Source organism: Erythrolamprus reginae, chromosome 4 (genome assembly GCF_031021105.1).
Source record: "Erythrolamprus reginae isolate rEryReg1 chromosome 4, rEryReg1.hap1, whole genome shotgun sequence".
In the NCBI taxonomy this organism is placed as follows: Eukaryota; Metazoa; Chordata; class Lepidosauria; order Squamata; family Dipsadidae; genus Erythrolamprus; species Erythrolamprus reginae.
Window position 1 is genome coordinate 72,609,016 of NC_091953.1, and position 18,985 is coordinate 72,628,000.

The window sequence follows — 18,985 nt, forward strand, 5'->3', positions numbered from 1 at the left end:
AACTCCAAGACAGAACTCCAAGACAGAAACGGCTGCAAAAGTTGCAAGTTGAAAAGCAAAGCAAAGCAAAGCTGAGCAAACAACACTGATTGGCCGAGATTTCTGCCCATCAGCAATGACAACGGTGATTGGCTGAAATTTTGCTGTATCACCATTGCCATTGCAATGGCAAAGCTGATTGGCCGAGATTTCGGCCAACCAGCAATGCTACACGTCAGTTTGGTCAGTTTGGGCGGGAAAAACCGGGCAAGTACTGTATTTTTAACTTTTTTTTTTTTTGAAAAATCGCGATGTAGCCTGTAAAGCGTTTTGCAACGATCAAGATGGTAGCAATTGCTCAAAAATTGCAAATTAGCCTGTAAAGCGTTTCGCAATGATCGAGATGGTAGCAATTGCTCAAAAATCGCAAATTACCCTGTTCGCAATGGTCGGGGACGCAATAACCGGGGGATCACTGTATAACTATAATGGTTTTAAATGTGAATGATTTGGGATCAGATTTGAAATGTTACAGGATATTGAGGATGGCTAAGCAAAATAAGGTGGATATTATGATTTTGACAGAAACGCATAAAAGAAGGGAAGGAAGGGATAAATTGATTAATGATAGAAACTGGAAATGAATGAATCTCGAGGAACGCAAAATAGTAGAGGTACAGCGATTCTTATTCATCAGAGGGAAGAGGTTGGAGTTCAGAAAGATAGAGAAGGGAGGTGGTTGTTTGTTAAAGGGAAATTAATCAAAGGAAGTTGACACTGGCAGCAATTTATGCCCCGAATGTGAAAACAAAACAATTTATAATAAATACAAAGAGAAAGTTGGATAGCTTTATGGAGGGCACAACGTTTTTGGCAGGAGATTTCAATATGCAATTAACAAATGGGATCGGAAATAGTAGGATGTTACATCTAAATAGACTTAATATGGTGGATCTCCATGCAGATATACCAAATAGAGGGACTTACTATTCAGCAAGATATCATACATTTAGTTGCATTGACTATATATTAATGAACAGGGTGGGCAATATACAAGTTTAAAAAGTAGATATTAAAAGTATTTGGTTATCAGATCATGCCCCTCTATTGGCAAAATTGGAAATATGTCAGGAACGCAATCAAAGAATTTGGAGATATAATGCAGTTGTAACTGCTAGTGAACAAGATAAAGATAAATTGCAGACAGAGTTATGTGAATATTTTAGAATTAATGATATGGGTGATATTAAACAATCAATTGTGTGGGATGCATGTAAGGCCTATATGAGGGGACAATGTATATGTATGGAAGCAGATATCTAACATCAATCATTCATTTTCTTTAAGTTTCCATTCCCCTTTCTTAACTTCTCTCTTTTCTTCTTCTTTTTTCTTTTGCCTTTGTACCCCCCCACTTCTATCTCTCTTTCCTTTTCTCCTCTTTTTACAAATTAATTGTATAGGTCTTCCTTCCACTCTTCCCAGTCTCTTCCCCCTCCCATTTCCTCCTTCTTTTTAAATTTGTCTCCTCCAATACCAACATTCACTGTTCTGCCGGCGTGTCCCAACTGCCCGTAATTACACGGTAATTAGTCCAGAAAGACTCACACCACACGATGGAAGGAAAACCAAAAGTCTTTATCAACAGAAAAGCAGAAAAAACTCCCTTTTTAAATGTCAAAGGGATTTTTTGGTACACACAAGGCACAGGTTAAATGCAATCCAATTTCTCACCCAGTAACTGGAAAATTGAGTCCAAATTCCAAAATCCAGAAAGTCCACACACATTCTTGAACAGGGAAACAGCAAAACCATGATCTTGATGAAACTATGAATCAGATAAACTTTCACAAGGCTAAATCAGCACGCTGCTCTTTTTATTTGTAGCACTAATTACAGCAGCCCTACCCAACCACAGGTGGCCTCACTTATCTCCTGTAATAATCCTTCAGTTGTTCTCTCTTATGCATCACTCTACGCATGCGTGGATCTGTCATAAGTTCTTGTTCAGAATCCAAGGATGATAAGGAAGATTGATCTCCTCCTGGTCTGTCTGCCAAACTCCCCTCTTCCCTGTCACTCACGCTTCCTTGGTCAGAGGAGACTTTGTCGGCAGATTCAGGAGCAAAACAGGCCTGTGGCATGTGGATGTTTCCTTGGGGCAGGAGCTGGGCCAGAGATAACCACAACAATTCACAATCTATTCTCTTTTTATACTGTATACTGTATACCCCAGTATAACCATAGATTTCAATATAGTCATTAGACCATCCATTTTCAATGTCCTCTTTTCTTTTATCACTATGGATCTCAGCATCTTCATTTATCTGTTTTTCTTCTATTTTTTTTCTCCTTTGTGTTCTATCCCGGCCTAGGCAGCTTGAAAACAAAGTAGGAATCCACACATTGATATTTTAAATCAGTCTTTTTATACATAAAGTCTCATAGTTACAATCTAAAGTAATGCATGTGATAATGCATGGCTAGGCTGCTGGCAAAGATCATAGCTGCTCGCATTCCTTTCATGAAAGAAGAATTCTCCGTTTTTACAGACTTACTAATTACAACTTGCCAGTATTTCAGCAGACAAGGCACTTTTTCTCCAAGGATTTTTCACAGGAAAATAACAGATGGCTAGTGTAACCTGGCTGAGATATCAAATCATCATCCAACTCCATTGCAAAATGTTGTAACTCCACCTCGGATTACCCACACTCACCTGTTAAATACCTATAGGAAGTGGTGACAATTCCCTAGAGTTAACAAACCACAGACTACTTTTTTTTCCATACAAGTATTCTTGTCTCTTTCTTAATTCTCTAAAACAGACATCTAGCAAATGTTACAGATCTTCCTCCTCCTCCTCCTCTAAGTCTACTGTCATTGGCATATCTGCCACCTCTAGGGGTCCTTTGGGTTCATTCAGGTCTATTTCTCCTTCACTCTCACTCTTTGCATCAGCTGGCAAACACCACTGGCTCACCACTGGATGGGCCTGGTTCATCCTCCTCAGAATCTATCATTACCACAGGTGGATGAGGAGCACTCACAACAATTTGTATTATCTTCTTCTTCATTTTTTCCAGTCATTTCTTATCATCTTATTTTCAAAGTTTTTATTATCATCCCATTCTTTTTCTCTTTCTTTTCCAGCTTCAACTCCAAATCCACAAAAATGTTTCTAAATCTTTACACCAGTCTTTAAAGAATGTCTCAAACTCCTCAAAGTGTTTTACAACCCTGTCTTCAATATTCTCAAAGTCGCAATTCCCAAGTCTTAACAATCAGGTTCAGCTGTTAACAAATGTTGTTCCACAGCCTTTTTTATTTTTTTAGGTATCTTCTTTTGAGTAAAGAAATCAATATTTAATATTTAGCTGTTCGCGTTCTGATTGAAATCTCAAGTCCTCTAATCTTGAATTAAAGTTTATTACAGGTTCAACTCAGTCCAAACAAGTAAAGACAGTGTCTCTTGATGTAATAACAAATCATTCACTATTTAGCTTTTTGAAACTGTCCTGGATAATTTTGCTATTCAAGGTCAACAGCTGTAAAAACATTCATAGAGATATTTCACAAGGATGATAATTCCTCCAACTAACAGATAGCAGTCTTCCTTAACCCCCTAAGTCTATATTCCTTTTTATCAGTATTTTTCTATAACACAGTCAGTTCGAATTTTGCCAGCATTTTTCTTCTAATCCTATTTTTAATTGTAAAAAGTCTCCATCAAACCTATTATTGCACAGTTCAAAAATGCTCATCATTGGGCTTTAATTACTGATTTTAAAAACTTGCTTAGTCTATGATCTTGTTGCTAGATGGGTGCTTAATCTATTTTCAGTCCTTTTATGTCCCCTTCGTCATTTAAGAAAAATTTCCCCATGTCTTTCCATCAGCAATGTGAATCACCAGTTTTTTTCCAGCACAAATCTTTGATCTTCTTTCACAGATGATGTCCAGTCTTCAATCAAGTGGTCTGTTTGTGGCCGCCTTGGCTAGGGCAACTTCTGCAAGTTGCTGCCAATGCCTTGGATTAAGAGGACTTTGGAGGCTCCCGGGGGGGTTGCCATCACAATCACCCTACTTTGCCTACAGGCACTTCTCCTTTTCACCATCCCTCCAGGGCAGTTCTGACCAGGTTCTGAATGAACTGGTTCCCCAGGCAATGTGGGTATTGGGGTTCCCCTGCGGAGCGTTTCACCACACCTTCTTCCAACTATCTAATATTAATAATTTATGGAGGTACAAAAATAGAGATATCAGAGAATATACCTTCTTTTCTGAAAGACATAAATCTTTTTCAAGGATTGATATGATATGGATATCTAAAAATCTCGCAAATAATATTTTGAAAGTGGATATTCTGCCTAAATCTTTCTCTGACCATAATCCTGTGCTTTTGGTTTTAAGAGGAAAGTGTTCAAGTTGCAGATAGAAATTAAATGAAGCTATTTTACAATAGGAAATGATTGTAAAAGACTGTAAAAAACTGCAAGAGTACTTTGAGAATAATTTGGACAAAGGGACAATCTTAATGGCAGTATGGGATGCTAGTGAAGTGGTTATGAGGGGCTATTTTATACAGTACAATTGCTTAGAGAAGAAAAAATCCCAGGAAAAGATGCAAAGGATATGGGATGAAATTAGAAAGAAATTCAGCTGCAAAAGACAACTATGGATCCTAAAATTTTACACCATATCAAATTGTTATAGCAACAATTATCTATGTTAACAGTACAAGAAATACAAACAAAATTGAACTACACTGTTCTGCCGTGCTCTATGGTATGAGTCTCCCGAAAATTCAGGGGTACAAATTTCAGACACACACACACTTGAAAGTTCAAAAGCAATGTTCTTTATCACCAAAATTCAAAAGAAACAAAGCAGCCTTTTTGTTTTGCAAAGAGCACTCGTCCCATAACAACCTGGTAGTCTGTACAATCCCCTTAATCAGTCCTTAAGTACTTAGCTAGCAGCTGTGAAGGAACATCATCACAGCCCTCCTTCTTCCACAAAGTGAAACACACACACTTTTCTCTGCTTTGGTTTCAAAGTCGTGAAAAATCCACAAACAAATTTCAGACAGAGCGAGCCATGATCCTGAAGAACTGCGATCAGATAATCTTCCACAACGGCCAAACTAGCACGCTGCTATTTGTAGCAGCAGCTCTAATTACTGGAGCCCCACCCAAACACAGGTGGCCTCTCTTATCTCCTGTAATATTTCTTCAATTGGTCTCTTTGATGTATAATTCTGCGCATGCCTTGGTCTAACACTTCCTCATCCAAATCGACCGAAGATAATGGTGATTGGCTTCCTGGGCTGTGTGTCAAGCCCCCCTCTTCCAAGTCACCTCCAGCTTCTTCTTCGTTCGAGGAAACTGCACTACCTGACTGTCAGCAATAAAATAGGGCTATGACATGTTGATGTTTCCTCTGCATCCACCTCCACATTCCTTGGGGCAGGAGCTGGGCCAGAGCCAATCACAACATACACAATACAAAAACATTTTGAGTTTGCAAATAAACTAGGTAGATGGTTAGCATATAAATTAAGACAAGAAACGGAAAAGACAATGATTGGAAAAATCTGTGAAGGCAATAATGTCAGCCTCTGCTTTTCTTCTTGATCTGCTTGCCCCAGCTGCCATAGTAATATAGAGAGGGGGAATGGCATCATTGGGAGGTAGGAAGCACACTGGTGAGTGCTGAAGAAAAAAAGGTGCCAAAGAGAAAAAGCCACCTGGGAAGAGGAAGAAAGAGAAGACCTTCTGCTGACCCAAGCTTTACATCTGCTGAAGGAAGTTTTAGAGAATGAAAGAAGCTGTGAAGGGTTAGGGTTAGGGTTCATCACTGGCTGGGGAAGAAGCCAATGAGGTTGGGGAGGAAGCTGACCTGGAGAAGGTTTCAAAGGCCCAGGCTGACCCAGGAGAAGCCACAGGGACTGCAGCAGCATAGACAGTACAAGGAGTCCCTGCCGGGGCAGGGGGGATCATGGAGATGTCAAATTCCAAAGATTCCTCCGTTGGGAATAAAATAAAATGGCGATCCCAAAGCTTTGGGATTCTTCCTGACCCAAGTGTGGAATCACATACAATAGCATGGAGAAGATTTCCTTAATGAAGTATCCACAGTGAAATGTGTTACCATGGCCCTGGAAGGGACTGCTACCCACTGGCTGGTGGGCCTCCATAATGAGGATGACCCGGTGATGAGGGATTATGATGCTTTTATGACTGCCCTACGGGTGTGCTTTGATAACCCCCTGGCTGACACAAGGCTAGAACCAGGATGAAAGCCTTGATCCATGAGGGAGATCAATGGCTGAGCACACCCAAGTTTTTGCAAGCTGGTGATTTATGTGTGGAGGTATTTGGCTGAAGCCCTGATGGATTGCTACAAAGATGGCCTCAATGAGAACATTTAACCAACGTTGCTGTGCCTGGGAAGCCCTAAAAGATTTATGGCATTAGTATGTGTTGATGGCAGAAGTGGAGATTGACCAGGCAAGAAATCAATATAGAGTGGGTCATAGCCAGGACAAGCCTCTCACCTTGACCACCACTGGTGGTCCCAGGTTGATGAAGGGAGAGCCAGGAGCCAAACCCAAATTGTTCACTTGCTTCAGATATGAAAAGTAAAGGCACCAGACAGCCAAGTGTTTCGCCAAGCCTGTTCCCAACATGACCCCTGCTGGTGGAAAAACATCTGACAAGCCAACTGCAAAAGCCTGCAAAATTGCCTTGAAGGGAGCAGAAGTTGTAGGGGTTCCCCCACCCCAGGAGGGGAGAGCTGGGACCTTCGACTTCCCAAGAGACAGCTACAGCAAATCAAACTTCCTGGTGAATTACAAGCTCCTTAGTCTGTTGCCCAGGGGAAGATGCTGGGTCTTTTGGATTTTGGATGTACTAGATGTGTAATTAGCCCAGAGGTGGTGGAAAAAATGAGACTGAAACTGAGATCCACTAAAGTATGCATTGCCTTCTGCCAGTTAAATGTGACAGTGGCTGGGGGAAGACCAGCTCAATATAGAACTGAGCCCATAGATATGAGAATGGGAGACCTCTAAGAGATTCTAAGTTTTATCGTAGTCCCAGGGATGGAATGGCCCCTCTTACTAGGGTTATCCTGGCTTAGGAAATGGACCCTGGATGTAAACTGGAGAACAGGAATGTTACACATCCGCTACAACCTGGGGGGGGGGGCATGCCAAAATCCAGAGGTATCTGGAGAGAAGGCAGCAGTGGTGACTGAACACATAGAAGAGGAAGAAAATATACCAAAGAAATACTGGGACCTAAAAGGGGCATTTAGTGAGAAGGCATCAGATGAATTGCCACTCCACTGGCCCATGGACTGCAGTTTAGAAATTCTGCCAGGGTTGACTCTCCCCAAGCCAAAAATGACCAATCGTGAAGTAGATGAACTGTGTAGCTTCATTGATAAGAATATGAATTGGGGATTCATCCATCCGGCTAGACCAGTGATGGCGAACCTATGGAACGGATGCCGTAGGTGGCACATGGAGTCATATCTGCTGACTAGCCGTTGCCCTAGCTCAGCTCCAACATGCATGTGTGTGCTGGCCAGCTGATTTTTTGCTCACACAGAGGCTCTGGGAAGGCATTTTTGGCCTTCAGAGAGCCTCCGGGGGGATGGGCAAGGGCGTTATATCCTCTCCTGGCTCCAGGGAAGACTTTGGAGCCTGGCGAGTGTGACATATGAGCCATTTGGACCCACTAGAGGTTGGGAAACAGGCTGTTTCTGGCCTCCAGAGGACTTTCAGGGAGTGGCGGAAACTATTTTCACCCTCCCCAGGCATTGAATTATGGGTATGGGTACTCATGTATGTGCGATATCGCATGCCCATGGTTTTTTGGCACCTGAGGAAAAAAAGCTACACTGTACATCACTGTACTAACTCATGGAAAATTCAAAAGGGTACAAGACGAGGATGCCCCTTGTCCCCTCTGTTGTTTATTGTAGGGTTGGAAGTTTTGAATAGAGATATCAGACAAGATAATATAATAAGGGGAATAAAGATTAAGGAAGAAGTGCATGTATTGCGGTTATTTGCTAATGACTTGGTTATATTTTTAGGACCCAAACACAATATAGGTTACTTGATGAGGAAATTGAATAGGTTTGGAGCTTTTGCAGATTTCAAGATAAATAAACAAAAAAACAACAATGTTGATCAAGAATATGTATTTTCGGGATAGTGATATATTGAACAAAAAAAATCACAGTTTAGGGTTAAGAAAAAGATGAAAAATCTAAGGGTTATCTTGACAAATACAAATACAAAACTGTTTCAAAACAATTATGCCTGTCTTTGGAGGGATATTAAACAGGACTTACAAAGATGAAATAAACTGCACTTATTATTGGGTAGAGTCTCTGTAATCAAGATGAATATTTTACCAAATATGTTTTTTTTAATTTTAGACATTACCAGTACAGTGGTACCTCTACTTAAGAACTTAATTCCTTCCGTGACCAGATTCTTAAGTAGAAAATTTTGTAAAGTAGAAGCAATTTTTCCCATAGGAATCAATGTAAAAGCAAATAATGCGTGCAAACCCATTAGGAAAGAAATAAAAGCTCGGAATTTGGGTGGGAGGAGGAGGAGGAAGAAGATGAGGAGGACAGTCACTGCCAAAGGAAGAAGGTGAGGTAAGGTGAATAAAAAAAATCCAAAATTTTAAGGCTTAAAAAAAAGAGGGACTCTGTGGTGGTGAGGAGGAGCACACACCTCCCATACACCTGGGCGAGAGGGGGGAACCTCCCACTCTTTTGACCGAAAGGCAGCTGCTAATGCTACCTGCTTCCTCTTCTTTCCTATGCTGAAGGGCTCCCCTCTCCTCTCATTCGCTCACTTTGTAGCCGGCGCCTTTCCTTCACTGTGGTGACTCTTCAGTTTGGCTGAAGCCAAGTTGATCTGACTAAGGCAAAGTGCCCCTTTTTGCCTTTCCGCAACCAGGCGCTCCGGGAGGCAACCTCGCACTGGATGTATGGGAGGTAGCGCGAGGGAGTCACCACAGCGAAGTGGTTTATTCCTTCTCCCAGTGCCTAGCAAAAGGAAAATGCTTTGTTCATGTTCTGGACTGCCAAAGCCTCCTTAAGTGCCACCGAAAAGTTCCTCTGGCAGTCCAGAAAAGTCTGAGATGGCCGGGATTCAAGGGGGAATGGCAGGAAACTGTCCAGGCCTTTGTGCCGCTCTCAAATTTCCTGGGAAATTTTTCTGGGCTTGGGTTCTTAGGTAGAAAATGGCTCTTAAGAAGAGGCAAAAAAATCTTGACCACCCGGTTCTTATCTAGAAAAGTTTTTAAGTAGAGGCGTTCTTAGGTAGAGGTACTACTGTACATACTACTGGACAATCCATTTAAACAATGGCAGAAGGATATTTCTAAATTCATATTGTGAGAGGAAAAGAACAAGAATTAGATATAATCTACTGCAAGATGCTAAGAGGGAGATATTCAATATTAATTTAGATAATTGGCAAGATTTATGGCAGAGAAATAGAAAACTAAAACTGGCTACCTCCTATAAAGAAAACCTTTATAAAATGTTTTATAGATGGTATCTCCCTCCAATAAGACTGCACTTATCATTAATCAAAATATATCCGGAACATTTTGGAAGTGCCAAAAGAGCATCGGAACATATTATCACATGTGGTGGGAATGTTACAAAGCTAGGAATTATTGGGAGAAAATTAGACAATGACTGGAAACAATCCTAGAGATGAAACCCAAATTATTTTTATTGGGAATAACCATCTCTCTCTGTTGCCGGCGTGGTGTATGAGAGAGAAAGAGAGAGAGCGGAGGGCGGCTTGCCGGTCCACGCCCCCCTGGATGAGCGGCCCCGCATGGCCCCAGCGCCGGACTCCACCATTGCCTCCACCCCCGTTTGGCTCTGCAGCTGAGAGGCAGCAGCCACGTCCACCCCTTCGCCCTCCCTGGATAGAGAGAAAGGGAGAATAAATATTAAATATTGTATTTGCTCCCATTTTGTTTTTTACTTTAAATAAGGTATGTGCAGTGTGCATAGGGATTTGTTCATACGTTTTTTTTATAGTCCGGCCCTCCAACAGTCTGAGGGACAGTGAACCGGCCCCCTGTGTAAAAAGTTTGGGGACCCCTGGCCTAGACAATCGGCTTCTTGCAAGGACCGTTGGAGCTGGAGCAAGATTACCTTCTCAAGAACCTTCCCCATAAAGGGAAGGTTGGAGACAGGACTATAGTTGTTAAATATGGCCAGGTCCAGGGAAGGCTTCTTGAGGAGGGGGTACACAAGTGCCTCCTTATAGGGAGCCGGGAAGGACCCCTCCCTCAGAGAAGCATTGGTAATTTCCTGGACCTAGCTCCGTGTCACCTCCCTGCTGGTCGAAACCAGCCAGGAGGGACACAGGTCCAACAAACAGGTGGCGGAACTCACAGCTCCAAAGCCTTGTCACTTTATCAGGTGTCACCAGGTCAAACTCGCTCCAAACAGGTGGACCAAGACAGGCCCCTGTCACCTCAACTGACTCATTGTCAGCTGGCTCTGCATTCCAATAACACCTGAAATGATTGCAAAAAGAGTGAAGAAAGTAAAAAACTGGACATCCCCTGGCACTGATCAGGTGCATAGTTTTTGGCTGAAATACCTGACCAGCCTGCATGCAAAAATGGCCGAATTGTTCAACAAAATGCTGCAGACAGGAAATTTCAGTGAATGGCTTACAACTGGCAGAACATATTTAATACAGAAAGACACAGCAAAAGGAGCCATACCAGGAAACTACAGGCCAACAACATGTTTGCCGACCATGCTCAAACTGCTGACAGGTATCATAGCTGACAGAATTCAGGACTACCTAGAAGAAAATGTCATCATGACAGTGGAGCGAAAGGGCAATAAAAGACGAAGGAGAGGTATGAAAGACCAGCTCCTAATTGATAAAATGATTTCGGAGAACTGTAAGAACAGGAAAACAAACCTATACATGACCTGGATTGACTACAAGAAAGCTTTTGACTCATTGCCACACAGGTGGATCATAAAATGCCTGGAAGTCATTGGAGTCAATGAAAACATCAGGAAATTCATAGGAAAGGGGATGAAATATTGGAAGACTGAGCTTTTTGTTGGGAATGAAAGCTATGGACTGGTCAACATCAGAAGGGGCATCTTCCAGGGGACTCCTTATCCCCATTGCTATTCATCATCGCCATAATCCAGCTGTCACTCATCCTACAGAAAACAAACCTAGGCTACCAAACTGCTAGGAATTCATCAAAAATTTCACACCTGCTGTATATGGATGACCTGAAGTTATACGGAAAATCAGAAACTCAGATACAGTCACTAACCAACACTGGGCGAATCTTCAGCAATGACATGAGCATGGAGTTTGGTCTGGATAAATGTGCTACAGTGGCACAGAAAAAGGGAAAAATCATTGAAAGTGAGGGCATTGAAATGCCAAATGGTCAAACCATCAAGTGCCACCAGCCAGAAGCCTACAGATACTTGGGCATCTTGCAACTGGATAATATCAAGCATGGTAATGTAAAAACTGTGATCAGCAAAGAGTGCATCCAGAGGACCAGAAAAAATTTGAAGAGCAAACTGAATTCAATTCAATTCAATTCAATTTATTAGATTCTTATGCCGCCCCTCTCCGAAGACTCGGGGCGGCTCACAACAACAATAAAAACAGTATAACAATGGAACAAATCTAATAATAAAATTACATTAAAAAACTCCAACAATTTAAAAACCATACAACACATACATACCAAACATAAAATATAAGAAAGCCTGGGGGAGATCTCTTAATTCCCCCATACCTGGCGATATAGGTGGGTCTTGAGTAACTTGCGAAAGACGAGGGTGGGGGCCGTTCTAATCTCCGAGGGGAGTTGATTCCAGAGGGCTGGGGCTGCCATAGAGAAGGCTCTTCCCCTGGGGCCCGCCAAACGACATTGTTTGGTCGACGGGACCTGGAGAAGGCCAACTCTGTGGGACCTTATTGGCCGCTGGGATTCGTACGGTAGAAGGCGGTTCCGGAGGTATTCTGGTCCAATGCCATGAAGGGCTTTAAAGATCATTACCAACACTTTGAATTGTGACCGGAAACCGATCGGCAGCCAGTGCAGGCCACGGAGTGTTGTAGAAATGTGGGTGAATCTGGGAAGCCCCACGATGGCTCTCGTGGCCACATTCTGCACGATCTGAAGTTTCCGAACATTTTTCAAAGGTAGCCCCATGTAGAGAGCGTTGCAGTAGTCAAACCTCGAGGTGATAAGGGCATGAGCGACTGTGAGCAATGACTCCCTGTCCAAATAAGGCCGCAACTGGTGCACCAGGCGAACCTGGGCAAACGGTCTACTCGCCACAGCCGAAAGATGGTGTTCCAATGTTAGCTGTGGATCAAGGAGGACGCCCAAGTTGCAAACCCTCCCTGATGGGGTCAATAATTCCCCCCCCCCAGGGTAATGGATGGACAGATGGAATTTTCCTTGGGAGGCAAAACCCACAGCCACTCCGTCTTGTCTGGATTGAGTTTGAGCTTGTTGACACCATCCAGACCCCAACAGCCCCCAAGCACCGGCACATCACTTCCACTGCTTCGTTGACTGGACATGGGGTGGAGATGTACAACTGGGTATCATCCGCATATTGATGATACCTCACCCCATGCCCTTGGATGATCTCACCCAGCAGTTTGATGTAGATATTAAATAGCAGGGGGGAGAGGACCGACCCCTGAGGCACCCCAAAAGGGAGAAACCTATAGGTTGACCTCTGACCCCCCCACTAACACCGACTGTGACCAACCAGAGAGGTAGGAGGAGAACCACTGAAGAACAGTGCCTCCCACTCCCAACCCCTCCAGCTGGCACAGAAGGATACCATGGTCGATGGTATCGAAAGCCGCTGAGAGGTCAGGAAGCACCAGGACAGAGGACAAGCCCCTGTCCCAGGCCTGCCAGAGATCATCCATCAATGCGACCAAAGCAATTTCCGTGCTGTAGCCGGACCTGAAACCAGACTGCTGAGGGCCTAGATAATCGGCTTCTTCCAAGGACCTCTGGAGTTGGAGCACCACCACCTTCTCAACAACCTTCCGCATAAAGGGAAGGTTGGAGACTGGATGATAGTTATTAAGCACAGCTAGGTCCAGGGATGGCTTCTTGAGGAGGGGGTGCACAAGTGCCTCCTTATAAGGAGCCAGAAAGGACCCCCTCCCCAAGGAGGCATTGACAATCTCCTGGACCCAGTTCTGTGTCACCTCTTGGCCGGCCAAAACCAACCAAGAGGGACACAGATCCAGTAAACAGGTGGAGGAACTCACAGCTCCAATAGCCTTGTCCACTTCATCAGGTGTCACCAAGTCAAATTCCCTCCAGATGGATGGACAAAGACGTTTAGCCCCTCAACTGACTCATTGTCAGTCGATACTGCTATACAATTGGAGTCGAGATCCGCCCGGATCCGAGCGACTTTATCAGTGAAAAATGAGTTAAATTCCTGGGCACTGCCCTGCATGGACTTCCCAACTCCCCTCTGATTTAGAAGGGAGCAGGTCACCCTAAACAGAGCGGCCGGGCGGGATTCCGCTGATGCAATCAAGGTGGCATGGTACGCGCATATTGCCGCCTTGAGCGCCACTTTGTAGGTCTTAATAAAAGCTCTTACAAGTGTTCGATCGGATTTGGACTTACTCTTCCTCCATCACTTCTCTAGACGTCTCTTCTGACGTTTCAACTCCCGGAGCTCCTCATTGAACCATGGAGCTCTACAGGGTCTAGTGCCACAGAGAGGTTGCAGTGGCGCAATTCGGTCAAGAGCCTCCGCTGCAGCCTTGTTCCAGGCCTCATCCAGAGACTCTGTCGAGCTGTGGACAAGTGAATCTGGTAGAAACCCAAGCACCCTCTGAAAACCCTCTGGATCCATCAGACGTCTAGGGCGGAACAACCTAATTGGTTCCGCCTCCCTGCAGGGGAGGATTGGAGCCAGGAAATCAAGCCGCAGTAGAAAATGGTCTGACCATGACAAAGGCAATGTTTCTAAGCCCCTTTGTCTCAGACCATTACTCAATTGCCCCAAGAGGAATACCTCTCTGAAGATCTAAAAATCGAGTTGCAATGACTCTGGCATAAGCCAGTGAAAGTGGTCCCAGTGGTACTTGGCACGCTGGACGCAGTGCCAAAGGATCTCAGCGGGCATTTGAAAACCATCAGAATTGACAAAATCTCCATTTGTCAATTGCAAAAGGCTGCTTTACAGGGATCGGCAAACATAATTCGCCGCTACATCACTCAGTCTTAGGTGCTTGGGAAGCGCCTGACTGGTGATGAAATACGAAATCCAGCATAGTGATCTTGTTTGCTGTGTTATATTGACATAATAGTAATAATAGTAATAATGATGATGATGATGATGATGATGATGATAATAATAATAATAATAATAATAAAATGATATTCTAGTTTTTTGAGCTTTACCTGTATTTATTATATTGATAGTAGAGGATTTATAAATTATAAATTAACAACTCTAGATATAATAATTGGAGTGTTGATAGGTAACATCATAATATTGAAGAGGAATAGGAAATAGTGAATAATAAATAGGAAAATATATATTTAGTATTATTTACAAGATCTTTATGATTTAAACTATAATAAAACTATACTTACTAGTGATAGCTACACACAATCATACTTAACTTTATAAGTACAGAGAGAATAATTTAAAAATACAGTATTGCATGGTGATCTAGAGTTTATAAAATCTTGGGAGAACAAAATAGAATAGTAAAGGAAATGACTACTATTATCACAACTTCATTGAAAGCAGGGAAAAAACATAATCTAACCCTACAGTAGCGTTCAACAGAGGAGATGTCGGTGAACATCTGTGGTGTTCACAGTGTTGAAATTGGTGAAATTGCAGAATGCAATAGAACAGAACCATGTGGAATTAAAATCAGATTGGCTGTTACCTTTTTATTTGTATAATACTTTTTTGGTATAATTTCTGTGTTTCAGAGAGCAAAAGAAGAGGCCCAACAGAAAGATGTGAAAGTAAAACTTCTTACTGATTCTGTGAACAATTTTATAGCAAGGACTCCTGCAGCTCAGAGGGCTTTGAAAAAAGAACTTGACATTTTAACTAAGAATTATCAACAACTGTGCAGCAGGCTAAATGGAAAATGCAAAACACTGGAGGTTGGTTCTTTCTAAAACTAAAATAAAAATGTTTCTATGCTTTTTCTTTCTCTGAAAATATCCTACTCATTAGTTTGAGAAAATTAATATGGAACTAATAAAATTTTCAGAGTTTGATCTAACTTTTTTTAAAAAAAAATTAAACTCCAAAGAGGTATATGTGTATATATGAAGTAATATGATGAGTGATTAGGTCCAATTCATATATACCCCCTGCTTTTGTCATAGATGCCCAATAGTAACCAAGTGCCCAAATCATGGTCATAGATTTGCTATGACTGTTGTAAGTGTGTAGACTGGTTGTTTGTCACTTTTTTCAGTGTCATCGTAACTTCAAAATGTTGCTAAATTAATGGTCATAACTTGAGGAATACCTGTAAATCTATTTTAACCACCAATACATTTATCATTGGGTATTTCTTTCCAACAAAAGTATTGATACTGCTTAGCAAAAAGCCAGCAGTAGCAAAGGGTCATGCAAAAGGAGAGATTGACAATAGAATTTGCTTGTTTTTCTCCTCCTGCCCTGCGGAAGGAAGAGTTTGGAGAGGAAGCATTCAAGAGAAAGTTGTTTGCATATTGTGCTCATGGCTCATAGCATCAGATTTATGGCAATTGCACTTTTTTCATTGTGTACGAAACAATAATCATCCACTTGAAGATTCCAATGGGAAGAAGATTGGGTAGGAGGCAAACAAAAACTGAAGGTGTGAAACCAAGTGATGTATCTTGTCTCCCAAAAAGTACAATTGTAATAATATGATTTCTACTTAATGACTACTTCACAGTGAAGGGCTGCAAAAATTTTTACTACCACTCTGTGGGCGTGGCTTTTTTGGGTGTGGCTTTCCAGCCACGTGACCGGGTGGGAAGGACTTGACAAACATGTGACCAAGGGGTGTCTTAAAGGTCATGTGACTAGCTTAAAGGATGCCAACTTGACGTTACCCACATCAAGGGTTGGGTTAGGGTTAGGGTGCCTGACTTCTCCTCAGCTCAAAGAGATATAATTTCCCTATCTATTTACTATTTCTGAACATCCAAAATATACTATTTAATTCTATGTGTGTACCTACATATTACACACAGGCACACCAAAATATACATTATCTAGTACAGCGTTTCCCAACCGGTGTACCGCAGCACACTAGTGTGCCGTGAGACACCACCAGGTGTGCCGTGAAGCTAGGGAAGCTCCAGCTGGGCGGGGCGCTGCGGTGCCTCCGACCTCTCGGCTCCTGCCCAATGCCGCGGTTTCTGGCGCTCTCCTGCTGGACCCCAAAGAAGGAAGGCAGGAAGAAGGAGAGCTTCATTCTTCGCGCCTTTTTCCCGCCTTCCTTCTTTGGGGCCCAGCAGGAGAGCGCCAGAAACCGCGGCATCGAGCAGGAACCGGGAGGTCGGAGGCACCGGCACGGCAGCGCCCCGCCCATCTGGAGCTTCCCTGTCGTCGTCGGCACACCTGGCCGTGTCGGCGGCGGCAAGTGTCCTTTGGGGCCCAGCGGGAGGGCACTGGCGGTGGGAGCGGGGGGGCGCTGCAGCGGCGCAGGCAGTCGCGGGGAGATGGCAGTGGGAGCGGGGGGCGGGGGGCGGCTGCAGCGGCCCCGGGCACCGTTCCCTGTAGGCTTTTCCAGGGGCACGCAGGGAGCCGCGGCCACCCGCCCGCCTGCCGGATTTCCCTCCGCGCGGCTGGGGAGGTGGATTCACCGCCCCCGCCAGCCCGATCTCCCTCCAGTGGCTGGTGACGCAGATCTACCACCCTTGCCAGCCTGATCTCCCTCCGTGTGGGGGTGGGGGGCGACGAACCGACGACCAGGGGCTGTCCGTCCCTGTTGGGTGGTGCAGGGCAGGCACAGGCAGCCCCAGGGGAGAACAAGGGAGGGAGAGAAAGGAAAGAGAGAGAAAGGGAGGGAGAGAAAATTGAATGAAGGAGGGAGAGAAGGAAAGAGTAAGAAGTAGAAAGGATAGAGAAAAAGGAAGAGAAAGGGAGGGGGAGAAAGGAAAGAGGGAGGAAGGGGGGAGAGAAAATTGAATGAAGGAGGGAGAGAAAGAAAGAGTAAGAAGTAGAAAGGATAGAGAAAAAGGAAGAGAAAGGGAGAGAAAGGAAAGAGAGAGAAAAGGAGGGAGAGAAAATTGAATGAAGGAGGGAGAGAAAGAAAGAGTAAGAAGTAGAAAGGATAGAGAAAAAGGAAGAGAAAGGGAGGGGGAGAAAGGAAAGAGGGAGGAAGGGGGGAGAGAAAGAAGATATGAAGGAGGGAGAAAAAGAAAGAGATAGGAAGGAAAGAGGGAGAGAAAGGAATGAGAGAGAAAGGGAGGGAGAGAAAGGGAATGAAAGAGGGAGAAGGGGTGAGAGATAGAAAGGATAGACAGAAAGGGAGAGAAAGGAAAGAGAGAAAGGGAGGGAGAGGAAGGAAAGAGAGATGAGAGAGGAAGGAGGAGACAGAAAGAGAGGAAGGAAGGAAGAGAGAAAGAAAGAGGGATGGAGAGAGAAAGGAAGGAATAGAGAGAAAGAGGGAGGGAGAGAGAAATAGAGCGAAAGGGAGGAAGAGATATTTTTTGTCCAAACTTTTTTTAGCGCCCCCCCCCCATGTTCCCCAGGATTTTGAAAATATGAAAAATGTGCCGCGGCTCCAAAAAGGTTGGGAAACACTGATCTAGTATATAAACTGTACATGAATGTACACACATACACATACACGCATAGCTCTTCTAAAATTATACACATTCAACCTAATTTACTATGATAGGGAAAAATACCCAGAGCCCTGAAGGGAAAAAAAGAAAAAGCCCATCACTACCACTTCACTTAGCATTCTGGTTCCAATTAGAGTAATTAAGCAATGACTGCCTATAAGCTGTTGTGGTTGGCTCTGGCCCAGCTCCTGCCCCAAGGAATGTGGATGTGGATGTGGGGGAAACATCCACATGCCACAGGCCTGTTTTACTCCCGCTAGAATCTCCCGACGAAGGCTCCCCTGACAAAGGAAGCATGAGTAGCAGGGAAGGGGAGAGTTTGGCAGACAGCCTAGGAGGAGATCAATCATCCTTATCATCCCTGGATTCTGAACAAGAACTTATGACAGATCCATGCATGCGTAGAGTGATGCATAGGAGAGAACAACTAAAGGATTATAAGTGAGGCCACCTGTGGTTGGGTGGGGCTGCTGTAATTAGTGCTACAGATTTAGCCTTGTGGAAGTTTATCTAATTCATAGTTTCGTCAAGATTGTGGTTTTTGCTGTTTCCCTGTTCAAGGCTGTGTGTGGACTTTCTGGACTTTGGAATTTTATTTTATTTTATTTATTTATTTATTTTGTCCAATACACAATAAAAGTTTTAGTGGGTATACTATATACACACATAGTGAAATACATGATGAAGGTTATAGAGGAGATATTCATAGTAAAATATATCTATCAAAGAATAGAAATGAAGATATAGTAATACAACACATCAATGCAAGAATAGAAGAAGAGATATAGGAATAGAAGAAAGGTATGCTCAATGTCTACTTTACATCAGTCTTCACACATAAAGGAACCACCAACCAACCAACCTACAACCTAACTGCAACTAACAGCCCGGGAACCGAACTCAACGTAGACAAAGCTACCTGCGGGAGCTCAACGAGTTCAAATCACCGGGACCTGATGGACTCCACCCCAAAGTCCTAAAAGAACTGGCAGACACCATAGCGGAACCTCTTCTCCTCATCTACCAAAAATCCTAGGACACTGGAGACCTACCAGACGACTGGAAATGAGCAGACGTAG

At 43.5% G+C, this 18,985-nt stretch overlaps 1 protein-coding gene across 1 annotated transcript in view; it reads left to right on the forward strand.

The window, feature by feature from the left end:
- Window positions 1–18,985, forward strand: part of LOC139167142 (dystrophin-like) — a 1,540,372-nt gene that overhangs the window by 395,459 nt on the left and 1,125,928 nt on the right. Inside the window, exon 23 of the mRNA XM_070751563.1 lies at window positions 15,036–15,215. Coding sequence (XP_070607664.1) covers window positions 15,036–15,215 — 180 coding nt within the window. The remainder of the gene's footprint in view (window positions 1–15,035; window positions 15,216–18,985) is intronic.